At 34.7% G+C, this 14,816-nt stretch overlaps 1 protein-coding gene across 3 annotated transcripts; it reads right to left on the bottom strand.

Annotated features, from left to right (window-relative positions):
• Nucleotides 1–50: 50 nt before the first annotated feature.
• Nucleotides 51–14,699, bottom strand: LOC125654560 (uncharacterized). Of its 3 annotated transcripts, none has more exons than XR_008796993.1 (5): nt 14,507–14,699; nt 10,792–10,853; nt 10,068–10,205; nt 1,551–1,620; nt 51–334 (listed from the first exon to the last, which is right to left on the bottom strand). XR_008796993.1 is itself a non-coding variant. In XM_056144426.1 (5 exons), exons 1-5 carry the CDS (start codon nt 14,581–14,583, stop codon nt 9,247–9,249), a joined length of 462 nt encoding a protein of 153 aa, XP_056000401.1. In that variant the 5' UTR covers nt 14,584–14,699; the 3' UTR covers nt 9,044–9,246. The 3 variants fall into 3 exon arrangements, 2 of the variants coding, with proteins under 2 accessions (XP_056000401.1, XP_056000400.1); XM_056144426.1 differs by lacking the exons at nt 51–334; nt 1,551–1,620 and adding exons at nt 9,044–9,257; nt 9,613–9,786; XM_056144425.1 differs by lacking the exons at nt 51–334; nt 1,551–1,620 and adding an exon at nt 9,044–9,786.
• Nucleotides 14,700–14,816: the final 117 nt, after the last annotated feature.

The raw sequence follows: 14,816 nt of genomic DNA, 5'->3' as shown, positions 1-14,816 counted from the left end.
TTTGTTGTTACCATCTATGGTTTGTTAATTATCCCGATACGAAACAGATATGAAATAGGTACATTTATTTGACTGGGATATATGAATCAAAATAAGCTCTATTAATAAATAAAGCAAACAAGAATTGTCACCGGTCTGTGAGTATGAAAAGTCGAGACAACAATGAAAAATCTCATAAATTCCATCTTGAATACACAATTAAGATTAAATCAAACACGGACGCTTGGACATATGTGATCAATCAATGTTCTTTATCTTCATTTGTTCATCCTAGACCTCATCGGTCATATACTCAAAGCGGGGAAATTTCCTATGAATCCGGTGTCATCCGCAACTACAATGGATAAAAACGTTCTACATATGTCCACTACATGAATAATATTGTCGTGAACAAAATTTGAGCAATTATCTTTTGTTGCAGAAAATTGCAAGAAACAAGTGACTACAATATGAGTTCCTGTACCTTTTGTTCTAGAGAAGCATCTTGTGGTTATAGGTCATAGATGAAACATTTTGAGTAAACAAGGAATATGATCAGATTGTATCATGTAATGGGGGACCTGCGCGCATCGTTACCTCCCAAAGCATTGAAAGTTTAATATTTCTAATACAAAGTTACAAATGCAGTTATGTGATATAATCACTGCTCTTCGCAAATGACTTTTATATGTTTATTACTAAATGTACAATATTTTAATAAACCCCTCGGAAATGTTGTGAAATACACTTTGTATTTACGTAATCCCTGGGATATTGTCTATTTTTGTCCCTTATCTCTCAGATCTACACTGTAACGAGTAAACACCGCATGTAGGGAAAACCTGATCAGAAGGGAAGTTGAACAACAAGTTTCATTCTCATTTTCTGACATCATTAATGTAATTTAAAATTAGAGGAGTTTTTGGATATGTGATTCATACAACTAAGATTGCTAAGTTTGATCATTGTTAGTTTTATTCATCTTAATTGATCTGAACTTCCCTGGTTTTTTTTTTTGTCCATTGAATTCATCAGCTCGTGAAACTGTTCTTTTACAAGGGTAGTAATAATACATATCTGACAAACCCAAAGGGTCGTCAAGATTTAGTGCTGAAGAAGTATCTTCCCGTTAAACTTCCTCTATAGTTTGTTCAAGAATGGAAGTTAAACACAAAGTGCTGGAATATTTTGTTGCTTCAAACTTTTTAAATTGCCTGATTTGAAAATTGATCATAGGCTTGTACAACATCATGATCCAGGAGGAAGAAAACTCCACTCTGAATAAATACTCTAACGTGAGTACATGTGGGAGTGTCTAGAAGTTTTTGTCCCAGTTTCTTGTGCACAAAACTATACAAATGACTTGAGTTGGTACTTGGAATGTCTTGTAAATAGGAAGTCTATGTCAGCGAATGCTAGCAGCTTTAGGAGGTGGTGCTACTCTTTTTGGGTGTATGTTGGTCTGCTTGAATTGACTATGCTGTTCTGGCTTTATCGCAACCATATGGAATGACCAATGATTCTGTAATATAATCGACACATGAATATTGCACCAAAATCCTTTTCATTACTTGATTGATTCGCCTTCTTCTGTGTGCGCAATAACGTCTTTTACATCAACAATTTTCACTGTCATTCATTCTGAAAGAAAAGTAGGATATGACATAAAATTTGATTTTTGTCACGAGAGGTCGTTCAAGGAGGTGAACACGGAAAAAAAATTGTTGCATAATAAACTTAAAAGACCCCCTGAAACTGAATAGTGGGACCTAAATCTAATTTGCTTGTTGCTATTACGAGATTTAAATTAAACATTCTAAGTTAAAGGAAGTGAACATAAAAATGTGACAAAGGGTTTAAATTTGTCATTTTGATGTATATAATGAATTCTGAAAATCAATAAGATGTAGCTTTCTTTAGTAAGGAGATATTTTATAAAGATTAACGAATCTTTTCAATCCTTGGGAGCTGCCATATTGAAAACAATATTACCTCCCTGCTGGGTTATCACTTAGCATCCACTAGAGGGCAGCACTGATACTGATGTCAGTTGGACACATTGTGTATTTTTGGCACATTGTAAGCATCAACGTTAAAATGTCATCAGCAGAAAGTGAATTAAGTATGGGATATCAGTTTGAACCTGATGTCACAGAGGAAAAAAATGTTTCTCAGAATAATTCTTCTTTACCAGCAATTTATTTTAATAAGAGAGACATTATGTACATTCAAGGGGTGTCTTTGTTGTCATGAGTTTGAACATTTTGTGTCAAGATTACATGGATATACACAGAAAGTGCAGTTCTCTACACCCATATTTTGACATGGTGTGTCTAAGTCCTGTTATGATTGATACAGCTTACATTTATCCATGGATTTATGTATCCAGAGAGGAAGGGTCTCAGAGGACTTGGATAACAACTTGTTAAACAAGTAAGAAAAAACACCAAAATGAAAAATACCTTCTGTATCCACATGTATTAAAATCTAAACATAACATGGCATTTGTGTGTAAATATTTCCAATTACACACACACATGATAGAATACAGTAACAATTCTGTTGCAGGCATGCTATCAAGATTTATGACCTACAGACAGTTTATCAACTAGGTCAGACGTGGTCAGCCTCTTGGGGAAAAAATAAGAGTAGTTTTACCCTCATTTGTTGTGACATAAATGATGGGAGCATTTCCTAAAAGCACTGCAATTATAAAGGATTTCTTGAAACCTCAGATTTTGATACAAATTCTAAATAAGTAATTTTTATTAATCTAAATAAATAAAATAACTGTAAATTGCATTTCCGAAATTTATCTGTGGTCCATGTACATCAATTAGTTATTTTAAAATATATAAATTATATGCCTATATTGCAGTTCTTTTAAGTCACCTTAATTATCTCCAAATATTTTAAAATCTAATAAAATTAATTGATTTGGAATCTTGAAATATAACAGTACTAGAGTGCTTCTGAGTAAGTTCAGAAGTTGCAGGAACTGGAGTTATTTTGTGGGAGTGTTTTCTTCTTTATCTTAATGGATTTTAATTAGATTTGATTTCAATTCTTTTTGCTCCAAAACCTTATCCATCAATTTTAATATGAATCCAATAAATTTCTGCTGTATAATAGTGACCCAGTCAACAACAGCAATGTGTCTCATCTATGCCAGAGCACAGATGCATACTGGGAAATAATGGATGACCTCCACAAACCTTCAACTTAGAGTGTTTAATTGATCAAAGCTCGTAATAGAAATAACCAAATTAAATTCAGGTCACACTATTTAGTTTCAGGAGGTCTTTTAAGTTTATTGTGCAACAAATAGTTTTTTCACGTTCACTTTCTTTAAAGGTTTATGGAGGTCATCCATTATTTCCAAGTGTGCATCTGTGTTCTGACGTAGATAAGACACATTGCTATTGACTGGGTCACTAGTATACAGCAGAAGAAGTTTATGGATTCATATTAGTAATTGATGGATAAGGTTTTGGAGCAAAAAGAATTGAAATCAAATCTAATTACAATGCATTAAGAAAAAGAAGAAAACACTCCCACAAAATATGTCTAGCTCCTTCAACTTCTGAACTTACCCAGAAGTACTCTATCTCAATACATACATGTATTCCAATTCAATTAATTTTATTACATTTTATAATTTTTGGGGATAATTAAGGTACGTGACTGTGGCATAAAATTACTGCAATATAGGCATGTGATTTATATATTTTATAGTAATTTATGTACATAGACCACAGATAATTTTTTTTGAAATGCAATCTACAGTTATATTCTTTATATACATTTAAAAAAATTATTTCAAATCTGTATCAGAATCTGAGGTTTAAAGAAATCCTTCATAATTGCAGTGCTCTTCAGGAAATGCTCCCTTAATTGATGTCACAACAAATGAGAGTGAAACTACACCCCCCCCCCCCCCCACACACACACACCACCAAAGGCTGATCGCGTCTGACTTAGTTGATAAACTGTCTGTAGGCCAGAAATCTTGATAGCATGTCTGCAACATAATTGTTACTGTATTCTATCACATGTGTATGTAATTGGAAATGTTTACACACAAATGTCATATTGTGTTTAGATTTTAATTCATGTGAATACAGAAGGTATTACTCATTTTTGTGTTGTTCTTACTTGTTCAACAGGTTGTTATCCAAGTCATCTGATATCTTTCTTCTTTGAATACATAAATCCATGGATTAATGTAAGTTCTATTAATTATAACAGGAATTCGACACACCGTGTTAAGATATACGTGTAGAGAATAGCACTTTCTGTGTATATCTATGTAATCTGAAACAAAATATCCAAACTCCTGACAACAAAGACATCCTTTGAATGCACATAGCAACAATTTCCACAAGTACACCAATCAAGTAAAATTCCTCTCTCATTAAAATCATCTGCTGGTGAAGAAGTAGTATTCTGAGAAACAATTTCTTCCTCGGTGTGGGGGGGGGGGGGGGTCTGTGGTCGAGTGGTTAGAGCATCGATCTCAAAATCACACGGCCTCTCACCTCTGTCGGCGCGAGTTCGAATCCCACTCGCGCCGGTAGGTGAGAAAGTTTCCCAGTTTACTTTCGGAAGGTCGTTGGTCTCTTCCCAGGTATATTGTATCTGGGTTCTATCTTCCACCAATAAAAACTGGGCGCCACCAGATAGCTGAAAAATTGTTGAGTGGGGCGGAAAACACCAATCAATTAATCAATTCTCTGTAACATTGGGCTCAAACTGATATACCATATTTAATTCAGTGTCTGCTGATGCCATTTTAACGTTGATACTTACAATGTGTCAAAAATATCCAATGTGTCCTACTGACGTCATTATCAGTACTGTCCTCTAGTGGATGCTAAGAGATAACCCAACAGGGAGGTAATACTTTTTCAGTATGGCAGCTCCCAAGGATTGAAAACATTAGTTAATCTTTATGAAATATCTCTCTACTGAAGAAAGCTACATCTTAGTGATTTTCAGAATTCATTATATATGATATCAACAGTCTCGATTGAAGTCAGCATTTCGCAAATTCTATGGTCGTTATAACGATCTAGTTCGTCAATACAACCTTGCATTGGGTCAATGCTGTCTGACGTGTTTCATACCGATTGTTAAGCCGTTCTTGGCACACTGATTTTGACTGCGGATAACTCCGTTTTCCTGATCAGGATATGGGGCTCACGGCGGATGTGACCGGTCAACAGGGGATGCTTACTCCTCCTAGGCACCTGATCCCACCTCTGGTGTGTCCAGGGGTCCGTGTTTGCCCAACTATCTATTTTGTATTGCTTGTAGGAGTTATGAGATTGATCACTGTTCGTTATCTTCACCTTGCATACATCAAAATGAAAGGTGAAGATAACGAGCAGTAATCAATCTCACAACTCCTTTAAGAAATATGACAAAAGAATTATTTAAAAGTCATTGCATCGCATGTACTCGTAACGTAATAGTTCCAACTTAATTAACTATCTATCGCAAACATTATGTATATATAAAATTTCATATATATACATCCGCATGTATATAGATTGGTAAGGTAATACTCATTAACAAAAAATATAACGAAAAATGATACAGACCCTACTTGGATTCGAACTCGTGATCTTCATCATGTGAAGACATGTTGTTTTCCACTACTCTACATCCTACATGATTTTCGCAAATGTAAATTTCTTTAAAACGACACTTTGCTATAACTGCAAAAAATATTTGTTTTTTTCAACGTTCCCACATAGTTCAAACAACGAATTATTGCCTATTAAGCAATGATTTCCCTAAAATCCACAATCAATGTATACATATTTATAAACTAGCAGTTTTTCTAAACTGTTGACATTTAAAAAAAAATGCCATTCTAACAAGTTGTATCGATTTTTATTGTTTTCTTTTGTTAAAATGAGATATTTTCTTATGTTGACCTCTATATGCTTCTGTTTTTGTATGTCTGACATCTTAAAAAAGATGACAACATACATATTTTCTTTGGTTATTGATTAAGTTAAACTATATTGAGTGAAATTTCGTAGTTTTTGCCATTTTCAACATTTAATATTGAAAAGTCAGATAAAGACGGAACAACCATAGAATAACACAAAATCGATGTGTTCTATTAGTAAACGCTATCAATTTTATTTCAAACCATAATATTTGCATAATTTTCAAATTCAAATCATTATGAATTCATTACTTGTATCATGATGCGTGCACCGTCCTCGTGCACAATGTGTACATCGAACAATGATCCGTCAATGAATAGAGACTCATCATGTATTATTAACTAGGTACATATTGAATTAAATGTTATTCTCACAGTGCAAAACATCGCATTCTCCGATATCTTAAACGAAATAAATCGTCAAAGACAATACCATATCTCAATGAATTAGTGCTGGCGGCCGTTTCACTAACCGATCGTAGATCGTAAACTTACGATTACGTTTAAGATCATTTGACTCGCACGTATACGAGCGTTTCACGAAACCTATCGTATAGTCGTAACACTTACGATTGCGATTTATGTCTGACTTTTTAGAACTTTTTTCTCTACGGAGGTAGATTTCAAATTAATCCTACCATGGAAAAAAATATCCATTCATTATTTCCTCATGGTTTTAAACATATCCTTATCGTCTGCAGTAACCCATGCAAGTTGTCAACAAAAATAATGGAAATTTTGAGCCCGATCTCTAGTGTAACGTAGAGAAAATTCCTAAAATGTTTAAACAATTGATAGAATAATTTTTATTGACTTTCATGTAGCTAAAATTGGGGGGGGGGGGGGGGGGGAAATGATATAAGAAATAACATAAAAGATATACATTTTAGAATTTTAAATGTCATGTATCGATCTGCTCATGTGAGTCAAGTTTCCACCAGTAAAATATGTTCAACGGATTAAAAAAAATGAATAAGAAAATGAAATTATAGTGATAAAAGAAGATAAATAAATGAAAATAAAATTGCACACAAGTATAGGAAATTTTATCCTACATCATACCATGGATATATACATGTACTCAGGCGTTTAATCATTGTTGTAAAATACGCTGTAACACTAAAGAAATATCTATTCACTTATTTGTATAAATTTCAAACAAATCATGGGCTCAATTTGTCCTTAAATGACTTGGAATTTATTTTCCCAATGTGTTTGTATTCTATATTTTTTTCCGTTTAGGCATGTAAGCATATGCTAACTTCTGTCTTTACGTGATGTATAATCCAGATCATTTATTAAAAATTATTATTGATATTGCACTTTATGATGATTGATTTCATATTGTTTAACGTCCCTCTCGTGAATTTTCACTCACATGGAGACGTCACCATTGCCGGTGAAGGGCTGCAAAATTTAAACCTATACTCGGTGCTTTACGGCCATTGAGCAGGGAGGGATCTTTATCGTACCACACCTGCAGTGACACAGGACCTCAGTGTTTGCAGTCTCATCCGAAGGACCGCCCCATTTAGTCGCCTCTTACGACAAACAATAGGTACTGAGGACCTATTCTAACCCGGATCCCCACGGGATTCCACTTTATAACAAGGGATCGGAACCCCAAGGGTCCGATAATGACCCTTCCCTTGTCTGTGTATACATATAGATCTCGTTTGTATTTTTAATTTCTAACGACCTTCATAAAACTAGAAATGTTCCACTTGTAAAATTGGGATTTTAACCCCTCCCCCATTACCAAATCATGTTATTATCATATTTTCCTTAAAATTTGTAATGTTTATCATTCGAATGTGCATGTATTATGCTGTTAGTCAGTTGCATCAAAGGTATTGATCTAACGAAAAAAAAAAAATAGCTGCGTCCGTCGAATCGCAACCTCTCGGATTTTTAAAGTCAACTGTTACTAAAGAAACTTAATTTCTGAACATGTCTATATAAGAATTTTAATGTCTTGAATTCTGCCTAATGTTAAATATACATGTAATCTAACGGTGATGCAGACACATGTAGCAATACCCCCCCCCCCCCCAACCTCTTCTCCCCATATTACTTTTCTAACAATTGTTCTCGTTATTCTTACATGGAAAGTTTGATATTATATTGACTACCCCCCACCCCACCCCCTCCTCTCTTTTTTTAAAATATGAGTTCATTGCCTTTACATTTATTTCAGCAGACTGGTCACAGGGACTAGACCCTTTTGGACCCGAACTCTGTAATACTATAAATTTACTATATTTGTGGTATCACAGAGGCCGGGCCCAAAACGGGCTTGACCCCCTGTGAGACTGACATTTCTGTGGTTGTGTGTAACAAAGAAGGACAACTCTAATTGATTTAAGATTCGGGCTCGGACTGTACAATATTTTTGTGCAAAAGCAGACTGCAAGTCATTGTGATTGTTTTCTTCCTACAAAGTATAAACAAACTCAGTCAGGTAAATACTACCACAAAATTATCTCAGGCGGGCCAGCATGGCGGCCATATTGCTCATCTACGTGCATGTAGGAGCACTTACGATAGCCATAGACCACTCGTAGGGTTACGATCAATACTGATCGTAAATCGCAAATCGTAACTTTTAGTGCAACGGTCGTACGTGCTACGTTCACATTTAAGTCTACGTTTACGATCTACGATCGTTTAGTGAAACGGCCGCCTGGTTCCATCCACTCTGCCTACATCATTCATTCGAAGTTGTAAGTAATAGCAGCAAATATTTTTATTTTACGAAATTTACTTATATAATAAAAAGTCGAAAAATACACTTTAACATAGATTAACGTTTTAATTAGATTACCAACACATACTTACATGTTGAAACTTTTTATAATATCTTTGTAGTAATTTTACTTATGATTTCAAAATCATGTCAAGAAGCTGCTGACCATGTCTGAATTAAACGGGCAAAATTCATTCAAAATGGGACCTGAAATTACCCCAGGAGTCTTTTCAAAGACGTCCTATATGTTCCTTAGTTAATATGACTTGCCAAGTAGCCTTTGCTTGCTACTTGATAAAGTCAGGGAAAACAGGACAGTGATGAGAATTGAAAAAAATGTAATTTATTTTGAAAATGACGAAGTAATTACCTATATATGAGGAATGGTGCATAAGGAATTATTTCATGCATGCTTAAGTCATCTACATATAAATCTACACCATGCTGTAATTCATTTTCAATCCCTACTTTTTCACTTAAAATTTATAATATCTTTAAATTAAATAAATCATTTGAAAAAAAACCCACTTTAATCCCCTTCCTCATTCTTTTTCTGTCTTTATCACAATGTACCTGTTTGAAAAAAAATGTAATTAGAAAATGCTTAAGTAATCCGAAATGCAGATTTTAAAATCAAGGCCAAAGCGTTCATTCCCATCTTGGTTCAATGTGTTCCGGCCCAAACCGTTCGTTCTCCATCCGTTTTGATCTCGCCTAGAACCGTTCTAATCAAACCGTTTAGCGTTCGTTCAATGTTAGACTGGTGTAGTAGTACGCTTCAGGATCAATAAATAACGTAGTATGTATATACATGTATATTAGCTACATATTTTGTAGTTTATGTACATATTAGGTATATCTTAACAGATGAGTTTTACGAAATACAAGAAATCGATGACCTTTCCATTATGAAAAAAATGTACCGTACTTAGTTCTTTATTTGGCATCTCTACTGACGTCGTCTGAGTAGTAAATGAACCTCTCTCTAGGGACACTTCTTTTCTTTGGATATTGTTTGTAGTTGTCATTCCTTTGTTTCTATGTTCAGTGGTACTGGTATGTGCGTTATCTAATAGAGGAGTCGTCCACAGCGTCGTGGTCACTATCAACAATTAAAATTAAATGAAAATATCATAAGCATCATCGACAAGATGATACTAGATGAAATGTGAAGATAACGAACAGTGGTCAATCTCATAACTCCTATAAGCAATACAAAACAGAGAGTAGGGGAAACCCGGATCCCTGGATATACCAGAGGTGAAATCAGGTGACTATGAGGAGTAAGCTTCCCCCATCGACCGGTCACACCCACCGTCAACCCTATATATTGATCTGGTAAACGGTGTTAACTGATACAATATGTTATAGTATATTTCAAACCTTGATGGGGACATTCTCCTGTTATATGGTGACATAATCCCTGACTATGTCGAGGACACTGTTTCTGGCATCCTCTTCCATGAAAATTAGCTTGACACTTTTCACTGCAGTTGATACCAATGAATCCATTTGGGCATACTATCAATAAATTTCATAAACATGAAAGTGTTGGAGATAGCAAAACGGTGACCAATCTCATAAATCATACGAAAATACGAATCTTTTTTTAAAGAATGAGAGGACTTTTAGGCGTTTTTCTTCAGATTTTTAATTCTACTTTTCAAAAATGTGTTGCTGTTCACTCCGTACTTGTGAATGGGATAATCCCTTTAGTTAAGTATCTGCCAACATCGTCGTATTATCACAATTGATCGTTTCTCCCTACTCATGACAAATGTCGTTTATGGTTGATATGCATTGGCTATGTGAATTATATCACGGTCAATCTAGGCAAATTAGCATTCGCTATAATCATGCATGTGAATATTTTCAAACTATGTAAGGGGATTTACAAGTATGTCCAATACAAATGATAATCTTTGCAGTGTCAAAGATCCATTTGGTATTGTAAACTGGATGTGGTTCTTAATAATTTTAGAATCTTTTGTATCGATCATTTAAACATAGGTGATATTGGAAAACTTTTTTGGCGTATGGAGCACAGAACACATGCATGACATGTGACAGTGCACTAGCTTTGTAAAATGAAAATAGAAGTACATACGTGTACATTTCCGCGTAGTAGTGTTGTAGTAGTAATTTGGACAACAATCCCCACTCAGTTCTCTGAAAACAGAATAGAATCAAAACAGATTAAGAAATAGAAGATCATATCGAAAAGAAATTTCACATGTTAAGGAGAACCTAATACCACAATTTTATGATATAATGATCTTTACTTCTTCATTATCATCTTTTCAAATATTTTTAACATATTCCATTATCACTGACATATGAGGTTTAGTTTTTCAACTGATTTGATACGCTAGGGAATTCGAATTGTCTGGGTATGGCTGTTTTAACAAACCAGCCTACTGACAAATAAGTTGATGTTATAAAGTTTCGACAGTATCTTTTAAAATCATTTTGCAAAGCCTGTGTTGTTGTAATGATCTAACTTACAAATACAACCTGACTGGCTTGCGTGTTATATATCAATTGTTCTGCCTTTCTTTTACACACTGATGTTGAGTGTGGAGTACTCCGTTAACCTGATCAAAACATAGGACTCACGGTGGATGTCACCGGTCAACAGAGGATACTTTACCAACCTAGGGACCACATCCAACTTCTGATATGGTCAGAGACTCGTGTTTGCCAATTCTTATTTTTTTTTATTCTTTATAGAATTTATGGGATTGATCAACGTTAGTTATCTTCTTTTTTATGTAAATTCCGGTGTTTGGTGTTGGAATTGATGAATGCAGAGTGCCTCAATATTTTTATTTTATTGCACGATTTTCTTCAGCCTTTGATCTATTGTTTAAATTCACCTTCAAATTGTATGTTTGGTCGTTGGTTGCTTGTTTGTTTTACGACTCGTCGATAAATGTTTGCTCATTTTGAGACGTCACCAGCTGTAAGTAAAGTATACTCGGAGTTCAAGGTCATAGCATAGATAGTTCGTTAACGTACCAATGTCTGTGGTGACACAGGACCACATGTTTAAGGTCATATACAACATACTTCTAAATACCGAGAGTGTAGTGAAGGAACAATTACTAAAATATTTGCGTCGTAAGTTTTACGCGGGCATGGCATGAACGGGGCTCGAACTCACAAGCTTTATGTTTTGAAGCAAACACTCTACCTCTGAGCTACTGCTAACGGTTTGTAGTTTTGGATCCGTATCCCAGTGCACATTGACGCTATTTAAAGCCTTTTCATTCATAAACAATGAAGAAAACGAAGGATGATCAATCTAATAAATGCTATTAAAACTACAAAATTAAAAGTAGGACAAACAAGAAACTCTGGATATACCAGTGCTGGAATCAGATGCCTAGGAAAAGTAAGCATTCCCTGTCAAACGGTCACACCCGCCATTTTCCGTGTATCTTGAGCTGGTAATCTGAGTAATATGTAGTTGAAATCAGTAAAAAAAAAAAAAAAAAAAAGAACGTAGCAATAATAATCAGAATATAACAATGTTACACATCAAGGACATACATGCACATATAATATTCAAAGGTCGAATATATACCCTGACCAAAAACAAGGTGTTTTCTACAAATTTGATGTTCAGCAATGCGGTATTAAAGGTTTGTCTACTTATCTAGGAGTGTTTTGAATTTTGGTGACGGGCAATGAAAAATGAAAACAACAAACAGTGATCAATACTACGATTTCTATAAAGAATGCAAATTTCAAAGAAGTGTAAACACGGACCCATGGACACACCAGAAGTAGAACCAGGTGTCTAGGAGGATAAACCATCTCTAGGCAGGGCTCACCCGCTGTGACTCCGATACAAGCCGTTCGTCAGATTTTATGATATGATGTTATATTCAGCACTGAACAATTAAAATTAAAGAGCGTTAATCAAAATGTAATTTGAATGAATTACTGTTTTAGAAGACATAGTTACGTGAAAGAATCCAAAAAGAATACAACGATTGTACAACTTGAGGAGTTACTAGCCTTTGTTAAATTTTGACAATTAACAAATCATTATATAAATCTATAATTCAGCATTTATTTGTATAGATGAGATATAAGAATACAAAATGATTATTATATTTTTAAGAAATATAAGTAATGTCTGTTGTGTTTAGATATGCACGGTTTTCTTATTATCCTATTCTTGGGTATTAAGCATGGTTGCATTTGTAAGACTTTGATATCAAGGCTACTTAAATAACTGAATTGACGCTCGAGTGATTTATGTAGGGATGGTGTGGTGTCATTCTTGCAGGACGAAGTTCTGAAAGGAACATCGGAGAGTAAATATATCAAATATATTGTTAGTAAATCAGAAGTTAGTTAACCAAGAAAACTAGATTGTGGTTGTTGGAAAGTGACATATAAACACAGTGTTCGGACAGGGCATATGACTTATGAAGAAGAGGTAAGAGAGTCAGTCAAATAAGCAAGTGATCAGGGTGTTGATTTGGAGGCAAGTGACAAACTAACAAGGGGCAACGGAGTCAGTCAAAGTGACAACTGCCATGTGACCAAGATCATAGTGGGGTTGTGGTGTCCCGAGTAAAATAAGAAATAATAACATATTCAAATAAAAGTAAAATTCCTTCCAGCGTCGCATATCACGCCAAAAATCGTTTATCAATGCATACACAAACACCGTACTACGTGGGGTAATCAATCGATTTAATATTTCGTCATCATACAAGTGGGATGAAAGGTGAAAATAACGAACAGTGATAAATCTCATTACTCATATAGGCAACGCAAAATAGTTAGTTGAGCAAACACGGACCCCTGGGCATACCTTAGGTGGGATCAGGTTCCTAGGAGGTGTAAGCATCCCCTGTCGACCGGTATTAGATAGCGAGAAAATATCAACATTTTTCCGGAGATACAACAATAGACATGTGCGTCATGGAGTACTTTTGTATTCTGACGGCATCCATTGTGAAGAACACTGAGGACATTTTGTGATTTTTGTTTCAACTTTACGCGGACACCTTAACCCCACTGTGATGTTCACTAGGAGCCAACTGCTAGATGGGTGACCAAATGTAGGCAAGAGGCCGAATAACTGAGTAGTCAGGGCAAATGGTAAATAACCTAATGACATTGTAATTTTTTGTTCGTTTGATCTTATTGCAAGACTGGACAGGTACCCAGTATTAGCATTCAATGTTGCTATTGTAAGATTAAACTATAGTTTATAAAAAGACTGTCGGGTCTCGAACGTTACCGAATGGTGGCAACGGTTAGATTCGAATCCAATACGATGACGAAATTCAAGGTCAAAACTCAAGGCTTAAACGAAGTAAGATGAATACACTTATTTAGCACCAAAAATAACGTATACAGAGAAAAAAAAATAAAAACGGGTCAAGGAATAAAAACGAGTCAAGCAATAAACACACTACCATACACATAATAAAAAATAAGGTGAGGGAAAGTAATAAAACAAACAGGAAATAAGTTTGCTGGTATAAAAATATGATATAATATCACCACATTTAAACAGCAACCGATACCTAAAATGATCAGAAACGAATATATATATATATATATATATATATATATATATATATATATATATATATATATATATACAAAGCACTAAAATGAGAAATGGCATGCCTACAAATCCTTATGACGACCAGTACAAATTGATGCGACTGTACTATTTTAATCCAGAAATTAATAACTGATCATTAAACTGTGATTAATAACAAATCCCATATTCTGTATGACTTGGTGACATAGCATAACAGTATATTATTTTGTAAAAAGTAGATGGGTACCTTTCTTCGCACGACAGTTGAGCTCCTCCAACTAATGCAAAGCACAATATTGCAATATGGATTTGCAGCAGATACATGCCGTATGCTGTAGTGAATTTGATTCGGTTTAAAGACAGTACCTAGAATGAAGCTAATTTAATTGTCATTGTATATAGCAAAATATAATCGAACCCGGAAATTCAAAACAGATGGTCTCTAGAATATTGTTAGTTTAAGCGTTAAAATGAAAACAAATGAATTAGTGCCTTGCTCGGTAAATAGCAAAATGGAATACACAAATAGAAAGATACATAAAAATCCGGAAATACAT

This window comes from Ostrea edulis, chromosome 7 (assembly GCF_947568905.1).
Source record: "Ostrea edulis chromosome 7, xbOstEdul1.1, whole genome shotgun sequence".
Taxonomy (NCBI): Eukaryota; Metazoa; Mollusca; class Bivalvia; order Ostreida; family Ostreidae; genus Ostrea; species Ostrea edulis.
This window is presented reverse-complemented; position numbering and strand designations above follow the sequence as displayed.